At 46.1% G+C, this 13,155-nt stretch overlaps 1 protein-coding gene and 1 pseudogene across 2 annotated transcripts; both read right to left on the bottom strand.

Moving 5' to 3' along the window:
• Positions 1 to 711: 711 nt before the first annotated feature.
• Positions 712 to 1,666, bottom strand: LOC306663256 (olfactory receptor 2T29-like; the record flags this gene model as incomplete). The annotated part of the gene is given in 2 exon segments (XM_079143690.1): positions 712 to 739; positions 741 to 1,666. Coding segments are annotated over 2 exon segments (954 nt in total).
• A 7,310-nt stretch (positions 1,667 to 8,976) lies between these two features.
• Positions 8,977 to 9,931, bottom strand: LOC306663257 (olfactory receptor 2T29-like; annotated as a pseudogene). The gene has a single exon. The product of its transcript is annotated as an olfactory receptor 2T29-like (transcript).
• Between the last annotated feature and the right edge of the window lie 3,224 nt (positions 9,932 to 13,155).

The raw sequence follows: 13,155 nt of genomic DNA on the forward strand, positions 1-13,155 counted from the left end.
ACACTGTGTGGTATGTGTGACAGTGCAAGAGAGTAGATTTAACTGTGGTCAGTGTAAAGATAGAGAGTCAACAGGAAGGTGCAGATGTGAGGCAGTGTGCTCATTGACTGACTCAGTACCACACTCAGCATGTTCAGTGCTAAAACCGTACACTGTCGGTCTTAAATATATTCAGGTTTTTTTTTTCAGGCATACTTCTCCATATTCGGAAAGAATGAAGGGACTGTCGGTAAACAAGCACACAGTGAATCCTTGGTGACTGAACTCTTAGCCTGTTATTTAACTGTTTGTTTTTACACCATTGAAAATTTGCAGAAAGTTGGCAGGGTAAAGATTCGTGCAACTAATTCCCATGCACCCTTAACTTAGAGGAACCTGTGGTGAGCCCTGTGACTTCTTCTGCTTCATATGCTTTCTGTCTGTCCAGCTCATCAGTTGAAAACCTCACGGTCTCTTCATCTAAATATCGACTCTGTTTCTTAATATTAATATTGTCCTGCAGAAGGAGAATCTTTGACAACACAGAAATATAACATGGGTCCAGTGCAGCTGCTTAAGGACATTGAATGCACAAGGAGTGGACAGAGGAAGCCCACCCTGAAAGGAGCTTAGAACTGAGACACCAGGGACTGGGAGTTTAGGAAGTGAGGGCACCAGGAGACCTTGATCATCTGACATGGAGAGAAGAAGAGACCATGGTGCCAAAATTCCCTACTTCACCATTTCCTGAAAGACAGGTCAACATTTTCCTCAGAGCAGCAGTGACATCCTTGTTCCGGAAACTGTAGATGAATGGGTTCAGCACTGGAGTGAGTATGGTGTAAAAGACGGACACCACCATGTCCTTCTGTGGGGTGTGGTAGGAGCTGGGGAGCATGTAGGTGTAGACAGCAGCCCCATAGAAGAGTGTGACCACCATCATGTGTGAGGAGCAGGTGGCCAGGGCCTTCTTCCTGCCCTCTGCTGAGTTCATCCTGTGGATGGTGAGCAGGATGCAGGAATAGGAGCCTGAGATGACTGTCACGGGGATGAGGAGCATGAGGACACAGCACAGGTACATGAGCGTCTCATAGAGTGAGGTGTCCGAGCAGGAGAGCTTCATCACGGCAGGGACTTCACAGAAAAAGTGCTGGATCTCCCGGGATCTACAGAATGGGAAGGTCATGGTGACGGGAGTCAGCATGAAGCCATCCACTGATCCCAGGAACCAACACCCAGATGCCAGGAGGAGACACACATTGTGGTTAATGAGGACAGGGTAACGGAGTGGATGGCAGATGGCCACGTAGCGGTCATAGGCCATTGCTGCCAGAAGGAAATATTCTGAACCACCTAATGTCAGATAGAGGAACATCTGCAGCCCACATTCAGGGACGGAGATGGTACTCACACCCAGCACCTGGTCCAGGAGCACCTTGGGCACAGTTATGGAGATGTACATCATGTCCATGAGGGACAGCTGGCTGATGAAGAAGTACATGGGGGTGTGGAGCTGGGTGTTGGAGTGTATCAGGAGGATCAGGAGAGCATTTCCAGACAGGGCCATCAGGAAAATCAGGAAGATGACCACACACAGCAGAGCTGGGTGCTGGGATTGACCGAAGAGTCCCACCAGGATGAAGTTTGCCCACCCTGTGTTGTTGGTCATCCAGGTGGTGATGTCCATGGGCTTCCACCTGGGACTTGGAGAAATCATTGTGTCATTGTTGTATAGCTGGCTGAAGTGCATGTGATCCAGCCAGATTGTTCCACTGGAGGTCTGTCTAGTGGTTGCTGGTCCTAGAATTTTAGATGACCTGTAGTAAACAGCATTATTTAAAAGAATCTAAAAGCTCCCAATGTAAGTATAATGAGGAGGTAACCTGCAGTGAGGTTACCACATTTCAAGTTCATTAGCTCCTTGAAGACTGTCATTTGTCAATGGGACGTGGATATGTGCAGACTCACTGCCCAGTGCTTGAACAAGTAGGAGCAGCTTGCCAACAAGGAAAATCACACCCCTTATTTCCTGAGTATTAGTCATTAAAATGTGAAAAATGTTTTAATCTCTCTATTTAACTAACTGGTAATAGCTGGCCTCCTCAGAACTCTTAGACATATATTGTATTAGAAATAATTAGAAAGTCACTCAAGTATAATTTGGGGAAAATCCACAACAAGCATTTGAACCCACTAAGCCCATAAGACCAGGTCATGCTGGGAGGGTCTGTGAGTCTGTGAGAGATTCTCTTGTTTTTTCTAGTAGACTGAGTTCTTCACACAGGACCAAACCTTTAGAGACCTGTGGTGCACCATCTAATGATCTTAGGTTATGACTGGCTTCCAACCTTGGTTCCTGCTGCCTGGACCCTTAACTTCCCTGTCCACACTGCCAGGGACATGATAAGAATGAAATCTGAACCCAGGTGTGGTAATGAAGAGAGGCAAATTAATGAGAGTTCCCCGAATTCAGACTCTAACAAATGAACAGGCAGACATGTTGCTGACTGACATCTGCACTAATCACTTGGCAGATCCTGTCTTAGACCTGGCTGTCACTGCTATTGTATTATGAGACACCATACCTCAGTTCTCCAGTTTAGTACCTATTTTTATCTTCAATATTTTGGTTTTCCAGATAACATGAACAAGATATGCAAATAAAGCTTACAATCAGCTCCACAGAAAAATATTTGGGTTTGTTAATTTCTGCGTTTTATGTTATTTTATATAAAGTGAATAAGTTTTAAATGCACATTTAAATACACATAAATATGAACCGCTGAGACAGTTACTGGTGTGATCTGGCTAAGCACAGCTTCCTGAAAAGCTCATCTGCCTCCAGCCTTGCCCAGGCTCCCCAATTCATGTTAATGCTCTGACATTTGCAGGAACTCCCAGGGGAAGGACTAGCATTTAGTGTCCACGGCTATTCACCAGAAAGGCTTTGGCTGATTTTGCCAACATCAGGTGCTCTATCTACTGCCCAAATCAATTTCCATGGAAACTGAGAGGCAGAGAGTTAACAGAACCACACGGAGAGGTCTCGGGGCAGCTGGCTGTTTCTTGCTCTGTCCTGATGCTCAGCCATCTCTGTGTAGATGCTGCACACAGACCAAGGGCTTGTTAACCCGGCCAACACTCCAGAAAGTAACTCTTGCTCTACGCAAAGAAAACACCACCTAATGAGATTTGTTTTTTTCCTAAATGAGATTGGTGAGATTTTTGAATAGTTACAAAAAGAAGTAGAAAGGGTGAGTGATGTAAAATATGCCAGACCTTTCTTAAAGAAATCAATAATGATTTCTTCCACATTTTCTATAGAGAATTTAAACCTTTCCAACCTTCTCCTTCTGACAACTTAACAGTTAAATTTAATGCCCTCTCAAAGGAAGGAACTAATGTCTCTTCTCCCTGGAAAGACCAGCAGTAGCTCCAATGCAGAGGTATTTTTTAAAGAAATTATGCATCTCAAGTACATGTGTTCCCCATGAAGTTCCTAAAACAAGTTTTGACATTCACTCTTGACCCTGTGCTGGGCAGGGGACACATTACCTGGCTTCGGATGCTGTAGGCTAGTGTTCAGCATGCTTGAGACCCGCTACAGAAGACAGAGACAGGAGAGGTGCAAGGGCAGGGTCAGAGATGGTAGTTGGGCAGGGGTAGTAGGTGGAGGATGAAGGAGAGTGAGATGGGAGGTGGATGAGTAGATTTCCTCTCTGTCAGATCCTACCTGTGGCAGCTAGAGGCTGCTCTTTGTGGAGAACACCAAACCTTTCCAATGACGTGGACACAAATCTCTGTGGACTAGGTGGACCAAGGACCAGAGTGGAGATGAGCTGCTCTGCAGAACTGGACAGCAATTAGTGAGGGGACAAGGGAGAGGGAGGTACTGAGGGACGGAGGAGCCCTGGAGAATCTCTGCCACTATCGTGGATCCTCATGTGGTGACCCACAAGAACACCAGGGGACAAGGGAACATAGACTGCTCCACACAAAGGGTCTCTCTCTCCTGCCTGCTCACTTTTAATCTCTGCAGGAATCTGCTTGAGATTCATGGGAACAGTCTGGTGCATGATTCACGTGGGCAATTGTTAACAGTGCTGGTAGAGAAACACCCATCCTCAGAAGCCAGCAGCATCCAGGGATGGCTGCCCAAGCTTCACCTTCCCACAGCCTCTGATAACCTGCTCACCTTATTACCTCAGAGTGCAGACTGACAGTCCAGCACCTCAGGACATCTGCCTAACATCACACAGGTGATGTGAGAGGGGACATATCCCACCCATGGTGCAGCAGTGTAAATCGCTACCTGTGTGACCCTGGAAAACAGGGTCCTCCCTTTGCCATATACACCTGGGGTCTGGACCACCCACCTCTGTGGCACCAGGAAAACACAAACATGCTCAGGAGAATTGCTTCCAGCTTTGCTGAGACCCCAGGACTCACCAACACGGGAAGCAAGGTCAGCCCTTCTCCCTCTGCAAGGTTTCAGTCTCAGGACAACTAACACAGCATACTAACACCATCCAAACAGAAGAAGGGACATACGCTCTTAGGTCCATAAATCATTGGAGGTAAAAACACACTCCTTAAGATGTTGCAGTAAATAAATGCTAAGAGAACTTTAAAAATGAAAACACATTTCTTTTCTCCAAAGAAACAGATGGTAGAGAAAAATGAGGAAATGCCACCAGGACCTAACAGAACACCTGGACAGCAGGTCAGCAAGCCCCACACAGCAAGGACCTGAGCTCCCAGAGCCACCTGCCTGGCTGGACTCACCTCAGAAGATGCTGTGCTCACCCACAAGGCCAGGGAGTGTGGCCTGGCTAAGTCACCAGGAAGAGGAGAGTGACGTCACCTGGCTCAGGATGCTCCCAGGGGATTGGATGAGGGCTGCCTGTTCACAGATCCCTCTGGGACCAGGAGGACACTGCACTGGAGCTCAGGAAGCTCCAGAGCTCTCTGTGCACACTTCTGTCTGGCTCAGCCTCATGCCTGTGCTGTCTCCCTCTGGGTTAAACTCCAGACCTTCACCAATATCAACACTGATCTCAAACCTCACATTGTCTACAACGTCTGACCAATGAATATATGAGTCATTGTGTGTGTGTGTGTTTCTGGTGTGACCTTGAAGTGGATTTTGAGAGGTACTCTCAAACATGGGGATGGGGCCCTAAACTCAGAGATCAACTGATATGGGAGCTTGAGGGGGTCCTTCTGGCAGCCCTGCCCCTCTCTCCTCCATCACTGCTTGAGCTCCTTGTTTCCTGCCATTAACTGTCCATCTAAGTCACTTTAAATTGAAATTTAATTGTCATTTATTTGTTTTATTATATTTTATGTACTGTCATGCGAATTATTGGAAAGCCTCAAACTGCTTCAGTGAAAATTTGAGAGTTTACCATAATATATTCACCCAGATAAAAATCATTATTTAAATGATGAATCCCTAGAGTGTAGCTGTAGCTCAGTGGTGTAGCTCAGTGGTGTGGTTCATGTAGAACACAAGAACCTTGATTTCAATAACTAGCCATGCAATAAATGAAATAAAGTCATATCCTGCCTGCCAACTACTAGTGTCTCAAACCTCTCTTCAGTGTAAATCTGTCCAAGCAGCTGGGATGAAATAGGAAGACAGAAGCAAGCCCACCCTCTTGCATTTAGCAGCCAAAGTCCTCTCAGCTTTATTCCTGTGTGTGTTCTGGAACAATGCTGGTCATTTCCCCTGTCATGGAGGTCTTGTGAGGCCTTGGTCCACTCAGTGTCTCTTGGCCTGGCTGCCTTCTGAGCTCTAGTCACCTGTGACCTGCAGGGCTTCCTCCGTGGCCACCTGGTTCCTTGTAGGGATGTGAGATGCAGCCCTGGGGTCCACTGGAGTTTGGGAAGAAGAATGAACCTGGGTCTTTTCTCTCATTTCTCTCTCATTTCTGGAGGTGGTCCTGGCAGCTGCAGCCCTGAAGGTCACAGCGACCCTATTGGCTCCAGGCTCAGCACCCCAAAGGCAGATTGCAGTTCCAGCAGCACTGCAGGACTTGGACGCCTGGGTGACTGTGGCTTGCTGCCTGTGGCTGGGAGTGCAGAGTCTCCAGAGCTCAGGAGAGAGCACGCAGCAGATGCAGAGGGAGGGCTAAGGGTCCTAGACTGGCCAGCTCCCCTCTACTGCACCTCCTCACTGAGGTCATGGCCATGTTGTAGCCATGTGCCTGCATGAAGTCTCTTGGTCTTGAAATTGGTGGGGTTGTCTTTTACTGAGCTGATTTAATGTGGTTACTTTGTATCCAGGGATTTCAACAGCAATGCCTTCCTTTGTAATTGTCAACAGTAATTCTGGGCTAAAATCCCAGAATAAACTGAGCTGAAATAAAAATGCTTATACTGATGTCACACTCTGAGTTGGTTTTCTCCCCCTGATGTGATATACCACAGTAATAGTCACCCAAATGTTTTGATACACATACATAATTTGCTCTCCCCAACCTTCAACTGGGTTAGGAATCCAGCACTGCCTGCACCCACATGCAAGGTGGTGTCTCTGCCTCAGTCAATTTCATAGACATATCATATTGGGTTGCCTTTCTTGTGAACTAATATATATATATATATATATATATGATTTCAAGTTTACCCATGTAATTATTACTTCATGGAATAACTATGTCCTTTGCACATTTTTTTCTATGAAATCTTTTCCTCATAAATTTACAACTGTTCATATACTCAAAGCAGTTACTATTTGAGAGTTGTGTGGGCTAAAACATTTAATTTCAGTGGTACTTTTGATGTTCGTTTCATCACATTTTCTTAAAATATTATGTTTATTTTGACAAATTTAAAGCTTCCTTTCAGTGCCTTTGTGCTTGGAGAATCTTTGCACATTTTGAGATATTCTAAAATATCCCCTTTTATATTTCTCATCAATTAGACTGAGGGTTCTCTTTGGTATATTTTAACTGCTGAGACAGGAATAATTTATTTGGGGTGTGCTATGCTGGGAATTGTCAGCATGGTTTCTTTCAAATAGCCATCAGCTCCTAAAGTTAAATAAACTTTACTATGTTCATTCATTCCAAAAATATTTGTTCAATAATGTATAGACATTTATTCCACTACTGCATATTCAAGCCATTAGCTTAGGATTATGAAGAGAGAAGAGTCTATCCTCTAATCCAATAACAAACGTAGACAAGAAGGTGAGGGCTATGCAGTGTAATGTCATGGATTCCTACCTTCAGTGAATGGCATTATTCGCAAAAATAGAAATAGTGTCCTAAATTATACTGATGCACTGAAGTCTCCAGAAAAGTGTCTGCAGAAAATACAATCCACAAAATGTAAAAATTTCAAAGCAGAGATATATGATGCTGCAGAGTTTCTACACAGAAAATGAACCAATCAAGCAATTGCACAGGCAGGCAGCCTCCCCAACAGAAGACAATGCTGGCTGTCCTTACACGAGGTGAGGGGATAGAGTCTAACATATCAAAGGAACCCATACAGCATGATGGCAAAAACCAAGAATTCAATTAAAAAATGGGTCAACTTGAGGAGACACTTTTCTGAACAAGGCAGACAAGTACCAAAGGTCTGTGGAAAGATGCTGAGCATCAAGAGTCATCAGGGGGAGGGAAATGAAACCAGAGTGAGATGTCAGTTCACACCAGTTCATGTGGTCATTGACACCAACAGGAAGGCCAGCACTGTAGAAAATGTGGAGGACACAGAAGACTGTACAATGTGAGGAGCTGTAAATTCTGACAGTTGTCATTGCAAGCTACACAATCCTTCAACGTCTACTAAAATGTCACCGCCCTGGGGGACTCAGCAATCCTGTGTCTGGTTCGGTATCCAAAGGAGGTGAGATCAGCAGCCCAGAAACATGTTCCCCTTGCTCAGTGCTGCTGCCCAGAATAGCCAAGACGTGGACGCGACCTAGGTGTGTGGCCAAGGTGAGCGGAAAGGAAGACGTGCGTGTGCATGTGCGCATCTGCAGGCAAGCACAGGAATGAAGGCTACTCAGTCCTCAGGAGGAGGGACTGCCACTGGGATCATGTGGCTGGAGAGCACTGTGCCAGATGAAGGGAGCCAGACCCAGCATGACCAGCTCTGCATGGCTGCAGAGACGTGTGGAAAATAAACAGGTCCACTCAGATGCAGAGAGCAGGTGTTGGTGGCCAGGGGCTCTAGGGTGGGAGAGACATGTCACCAGGGTGGACAAACGTTCAGGTACAAGGTGAATACATCTGGAAATACAAAGCATAGCACTATAATGGTGGCAAACGACACTGTGTGGTATGTGTGACAGTTTGCAAAAGAGTAGATTTAACTGTGGTCAGTGTAAAGATAGAGAGTCAACAGGAAGGTGCAGATGTGAGGCAGTGTGCTCATTGACTGACTCAGTACCACACTCAGCATGTTCAGTGCTAAAACCGTACACTGTCGGTCTTAAATATATTCAGGTTTTTTTTTCAGGCATACTTCTCCATATTCGGAAAGAATGAAGGGACTGTCGGTAAACAAGCACACAGTGAATCCTTGGTGACTGAACTCTTAGCCTGTTATTTAACTGTTTGTTTTTACACCATTGAAAATTTGCAGAAAGTTGGCAGGGTAAAGATTCGTGCAACTAATTCCCATGCACCCTTAACTTAGAGGAACCTGTGGTGAGCCCTGTGACTTCTTCTGCTTCATATGCTTTCTGTCTGTCCAGCTCATCAGTTGAAAACCTCACGGTCTCTTCATCTAAATATCGACTCTGTTTCTTAATATTAATATTGTCCTGCAGAAGGAGAATCTTTGACAACACAGAAATATAACATGGGTCCAGTGCAGCTGCTTAAGGACATTGAATGCACAAGGAGTGGACAGAGGAAGCCCACCCTGAAAGGAGCTTAGAACTGAGACACCAGGGACTGGGAGTTTAGGAAGTGAGGGCACCAGGAGACCTTGATCATCTGACATGGAGAGAAGAAGAGACCATGGTGCCAAAATTCCCTACTTCACCATTTCCTGAAAGACAGGTCAACATTTTCCTCAGAGCAGCAGTGACATCCTTGTTCCGGAAACTGTAGATGAATGGGTTCAGCACTGGAGTGAGTATGGTGTAAAAGACGGACACCACCATGTCCTTCTGTGGGGTGTGGTAGGAGCTGGGGAGCATGTAGGTGTAGACAGCAGCCCCATAGAAGAGCGTGACCACCATCATGTGTGAGGAGCAGGTGGCCAGGGCCTTCTTCCTGCCCTCTGCTGAGTTCATCCTGTGGATGGTGAGCAGGATGCAGGAATAGGAGCCTGAGATGACTGTCACGGGGATGAGGAGCATGAGGACACAGCACAGGTACATGAGCATCTCGTAGAGTGAGGTGTCTGAGCAGGAGAGCTTCATCACGGCAGGGACTTCACAGAAGAAGTGCTGGATCTCCCGGGATCTACAGAATGGGAAAGTCATGGTGACGGGGGTCAGCATGAAGCCATCCACTGATCCCAGGAACCAGCACCCAGATGCCAGGAGGAGACACACCTTGCGGTTAATGAGGACAGGGTAACGGAGTGGATGGCAGATGGCCACGTAGCGGTCATAGGCCATGGCTGCCAGAAGGAAAAATTCTGAACCTACTAGTGTTAGATAGAGGAACATCTGCAGCCCACATTCAGTGACCGAGATCGTACTCACACCCAGCACCTGGTCCAGGAGCACCTTGGGCACAGTGATGGAGATGTACATCATGTCCATGAGGGACAGCTGGCTGATGAAGAAGTACATGGGGTTATGGAGCTGCGTGTTTGAGTGTATCAGGAAGACCAGGAGAGCATTTCCAGACAGGGCCATCAGGAAAACCAGGAAGATGACCACACACAGCAGAGCTGGGTACTGGGATTGACCAAAGAGTCCCACCAGGATGAAGTCTGCCCACCTCGTGTGATTGGTCTTCCAGGTGACTATGTCCATGGGCTTCCACCTGGGACACAGTGAAAGCTTTGGGTAATGTCATATAGCAGACTGAAATCAATTCTTAGTGAGTGGGCCAGGCACATGCACCACCCGGATTATGCCTAATCTGAGGACATTCTGAATACTAAAGATTCTAAGATTTTAGAATACCTGTAGTGAAATAGTATTTTTTAAAGACATGTAAATTTCACGGCTGTGGGCGAAATGAACATTTAACTTGTAGTGATGTTACCATATTTGAAGGTCATGAGGTTCCTGAAGAGTGGAGTTTGTCAATTAGAACTGGGTATTTGCAGAACCTTTGTGAAAAAGAGAAATTACCATTTCCTGCGTTAAAGGTATCAACGTGTGAAATAAGTGTTAATCTTTCTGGTTTAACTACCTGGTTTTAACTGGCATGCTAAAAACTCTCAGATATATATTCTGTATAAGAATTATTTAGAAAGCTACTCAGACATAATTTTGGGAAATTCCACACCTAATACTTGCGCCCACTAAACCCAAAGGGCCTGGTCCTGCTGGGTGTGTCTTTATGTCTGTGGATTGACTCTCTTGTTCTCTTCGGCAGTCTGGGGAGTTAACAGAGGACATCTAAGGATCAAGTCATGTCTGGCTTCCAACCTTGGCTCCTTCTGCCTGGACCCTCTTCTTCCCTGTCTACTTTGTCTGAGAGACGATAAGATGGTATCTGACCCCAGGTGTTTTAATGAAGAGAGGCAAATTAATGAGAGTTCCCTGAATCCAGCCTCTAAGAAATGAACAGACATGGTGGTGATTGACGTTGGCCCTAATCACTTTGTAGAACCTGTCTTATACCTGGCTGTCACTACTATTGTGTTGTGAGATATCATACTTCAGTTCTCCACTTTGAGTACCTATTTATATCTTCAATACTTTGGTTTTCAGTATAACATGAGAAAAGATATGCAAATAAAGCTGACAGTCAACTTTAATAAAAAGTAGATGGATTTGATAATTTCTGTGTTTCATATCAAATGAATAAGCTTTAAATAAAAATTTAAATAAACATAAATATAAACATCTGTCTGATGTAGTTATGGGTGTGACCGTGGCCAAGCATAGCTTCCTAGAAAACTCACCTGTCTTCAGCCTCGCCCAGGATCCTCCAAGTTAATTTTAAAATTCTGCCATTTGCACTAAATTTCAAGGGGAAGAACTAGCATTTAGAGTTTGCTGCTATTCATCAGGAAAGGCTTTACCTGTTTTTCTAACATCATCCACTTTATCCACTGCCACGATCAATTTCCATGGAAATTGAGAGGCAGAGAGTTAACAGAACAACACGGAGAGGTTTCAGGGGCAGCTGGTTGTTCCCTGCTCTGTCCTGATGCTGAGCCATCTCTGTGTAGATGCTGCACACAGACCAACAGCTTGTTAACCCGGCCTGCACTTCAGAAGGACACTCTGTCTAAATGAGGAAGAACACCAATGAAATGGATTTGATTTGGGATTTTTAAATAGTAACAAAAATAAGTAAAAAGGGTGAGTGACGTAAAATACACCTGACCTTTCTTAAGAAAATCAACAATGGCTTCTTCCACATTTTCTATAAAGAGATTAAACCTTTCCAACCCTCTCCTTCTGACAGCATAACTATTAAATTTGATGTCCTCTCAACAGGAAGGAACCAATGTCCCCTCTCCCTGCAAAGACCAGCAATAGGTTCGATACAGACATGAAAGTTCAAGGACATTTTGTATCCTTGTAATAATTCCTAAAATCAGTTGTGACATTCCACTCTTGACAGCCCGTGCTGGGAAGCGCTGAAGCAGTGGACATACTACCTGGCTTCTGATGACGAAGCACCAGAGTGCAGCACAACTAAGACCCACTGCAGAAGATGGAAGGCAGGACAGGTGCAGAGAAAGGGACAGAGCTGGTAGGTGGGCTGGTGGTAGGTGGATGACAGGTAGAGGAGGGAGACATGATAGAGAGAGAGATTTCCTCTCTGTCAGCTCCTCCTCTGCTGGCAGATAAAGGTTGGGCTCTGGGAAGAACCCCAAACCTTTCCAATGACCTGGACAACCTCTACGGACTAGGTGGAGCAAGTACCAGAGTGGAGACCAGCTGCTGTACAGAACTGGACAGCAATTACTGAAGGGACAGAGGGAGCAAGAGGCACTGAGGGAGGGAGGAGACCTGGACAATCCCTGCCACTGTTGTGGATCCTCATGTGGTGACCCACAAGAACACCAGGGGACAAGGGAACATAGTCTGCTCCAAACACAGGGTCTCTCTCTCCTGCCTGCTCACTTTTAATCTCTGCAGGTATCTGCTTGAGATTCAAGGGAACAGTCTGGTGCATGATTCACGTGGGCAATTGTTAACAGTGCTGGTAGAGAAACACCCATCCTCAGAAGCCAGCAGCATCCAGGGATGGCTGCCCAAGCTTCACCTTCCCACAGCCTCTGATAACCTGCTCACCTTATTACTTCAGAGTGCAGACTGACAGTCCAGCACCTCAGGACATCTGCCTAACATCACACAGGTGATGTGAGAGGGGACATATCCCACCCATGGTGCAGCAGTGTAAATCGCTACCTGTGTGACCCTGGAAAACAGGGTCCTCCCTCTGCCCTCCACACCTGGAATCTGGACCACCCACCTCTGTGGCACCAGGAAAACACAAACATGCTCAGGAGAATTGCTTCCAGCTTTGCTGTGACCCCAGCACTCACCCCCACGGGAAGCAAGTTCAGCCCTTCTCCCTCTGCAAGGTTTCAGTCTCAGGACAACTAACGCAGCATACTAACACCATCCAAACAGAAGAAGGGACATACGCTCTTAGGTCCATAAATCATTGGAGGTAAAAACACACTCCTTAAGATGTTGCAGTAAATAAATGCTAAGAGAACTTTAAAAATGAAAACATTTCTTTTCTCCAGAAAAACAGATGGTAGAGAAAAATGAGGAAATGCCACCAGGACCTAACAGAACACCTGGACAGCAGGTCAGCAAGCCCCACACAGCAAGGACCTGAGCTCCCAGAGCCACCTGCCTGGCTGGACTCACCTCAGAAGATGCTGTGCTCACCCACAAGGCCAGGGAGTGTGGCCTGGCTAAGTCACCAGGAAGAGGAGAGTGACGTCACCTGGCTCAGGATGCTCCCAGGGGATTGGATGAGGGCTGCCTGTTCACAGATCCCTCTGGGACCAGGAGGACACTGCACTGGAGCTCAGGAAGCTCCAGAGCTCTCTGTG

Source organism: Sciurus vulgaris (genome assembly GCF_902686455.1).
Source record: "Sciurus vulgaris genome assembly, chromosome: 6".
In the NCBI taxonomy this organism is placed as follows: Eukaryota; Metazoa; Chordata; class Mammalia; order Rodentia; family Sciuridae; genus Sciurus; species Sciurus vulgaris.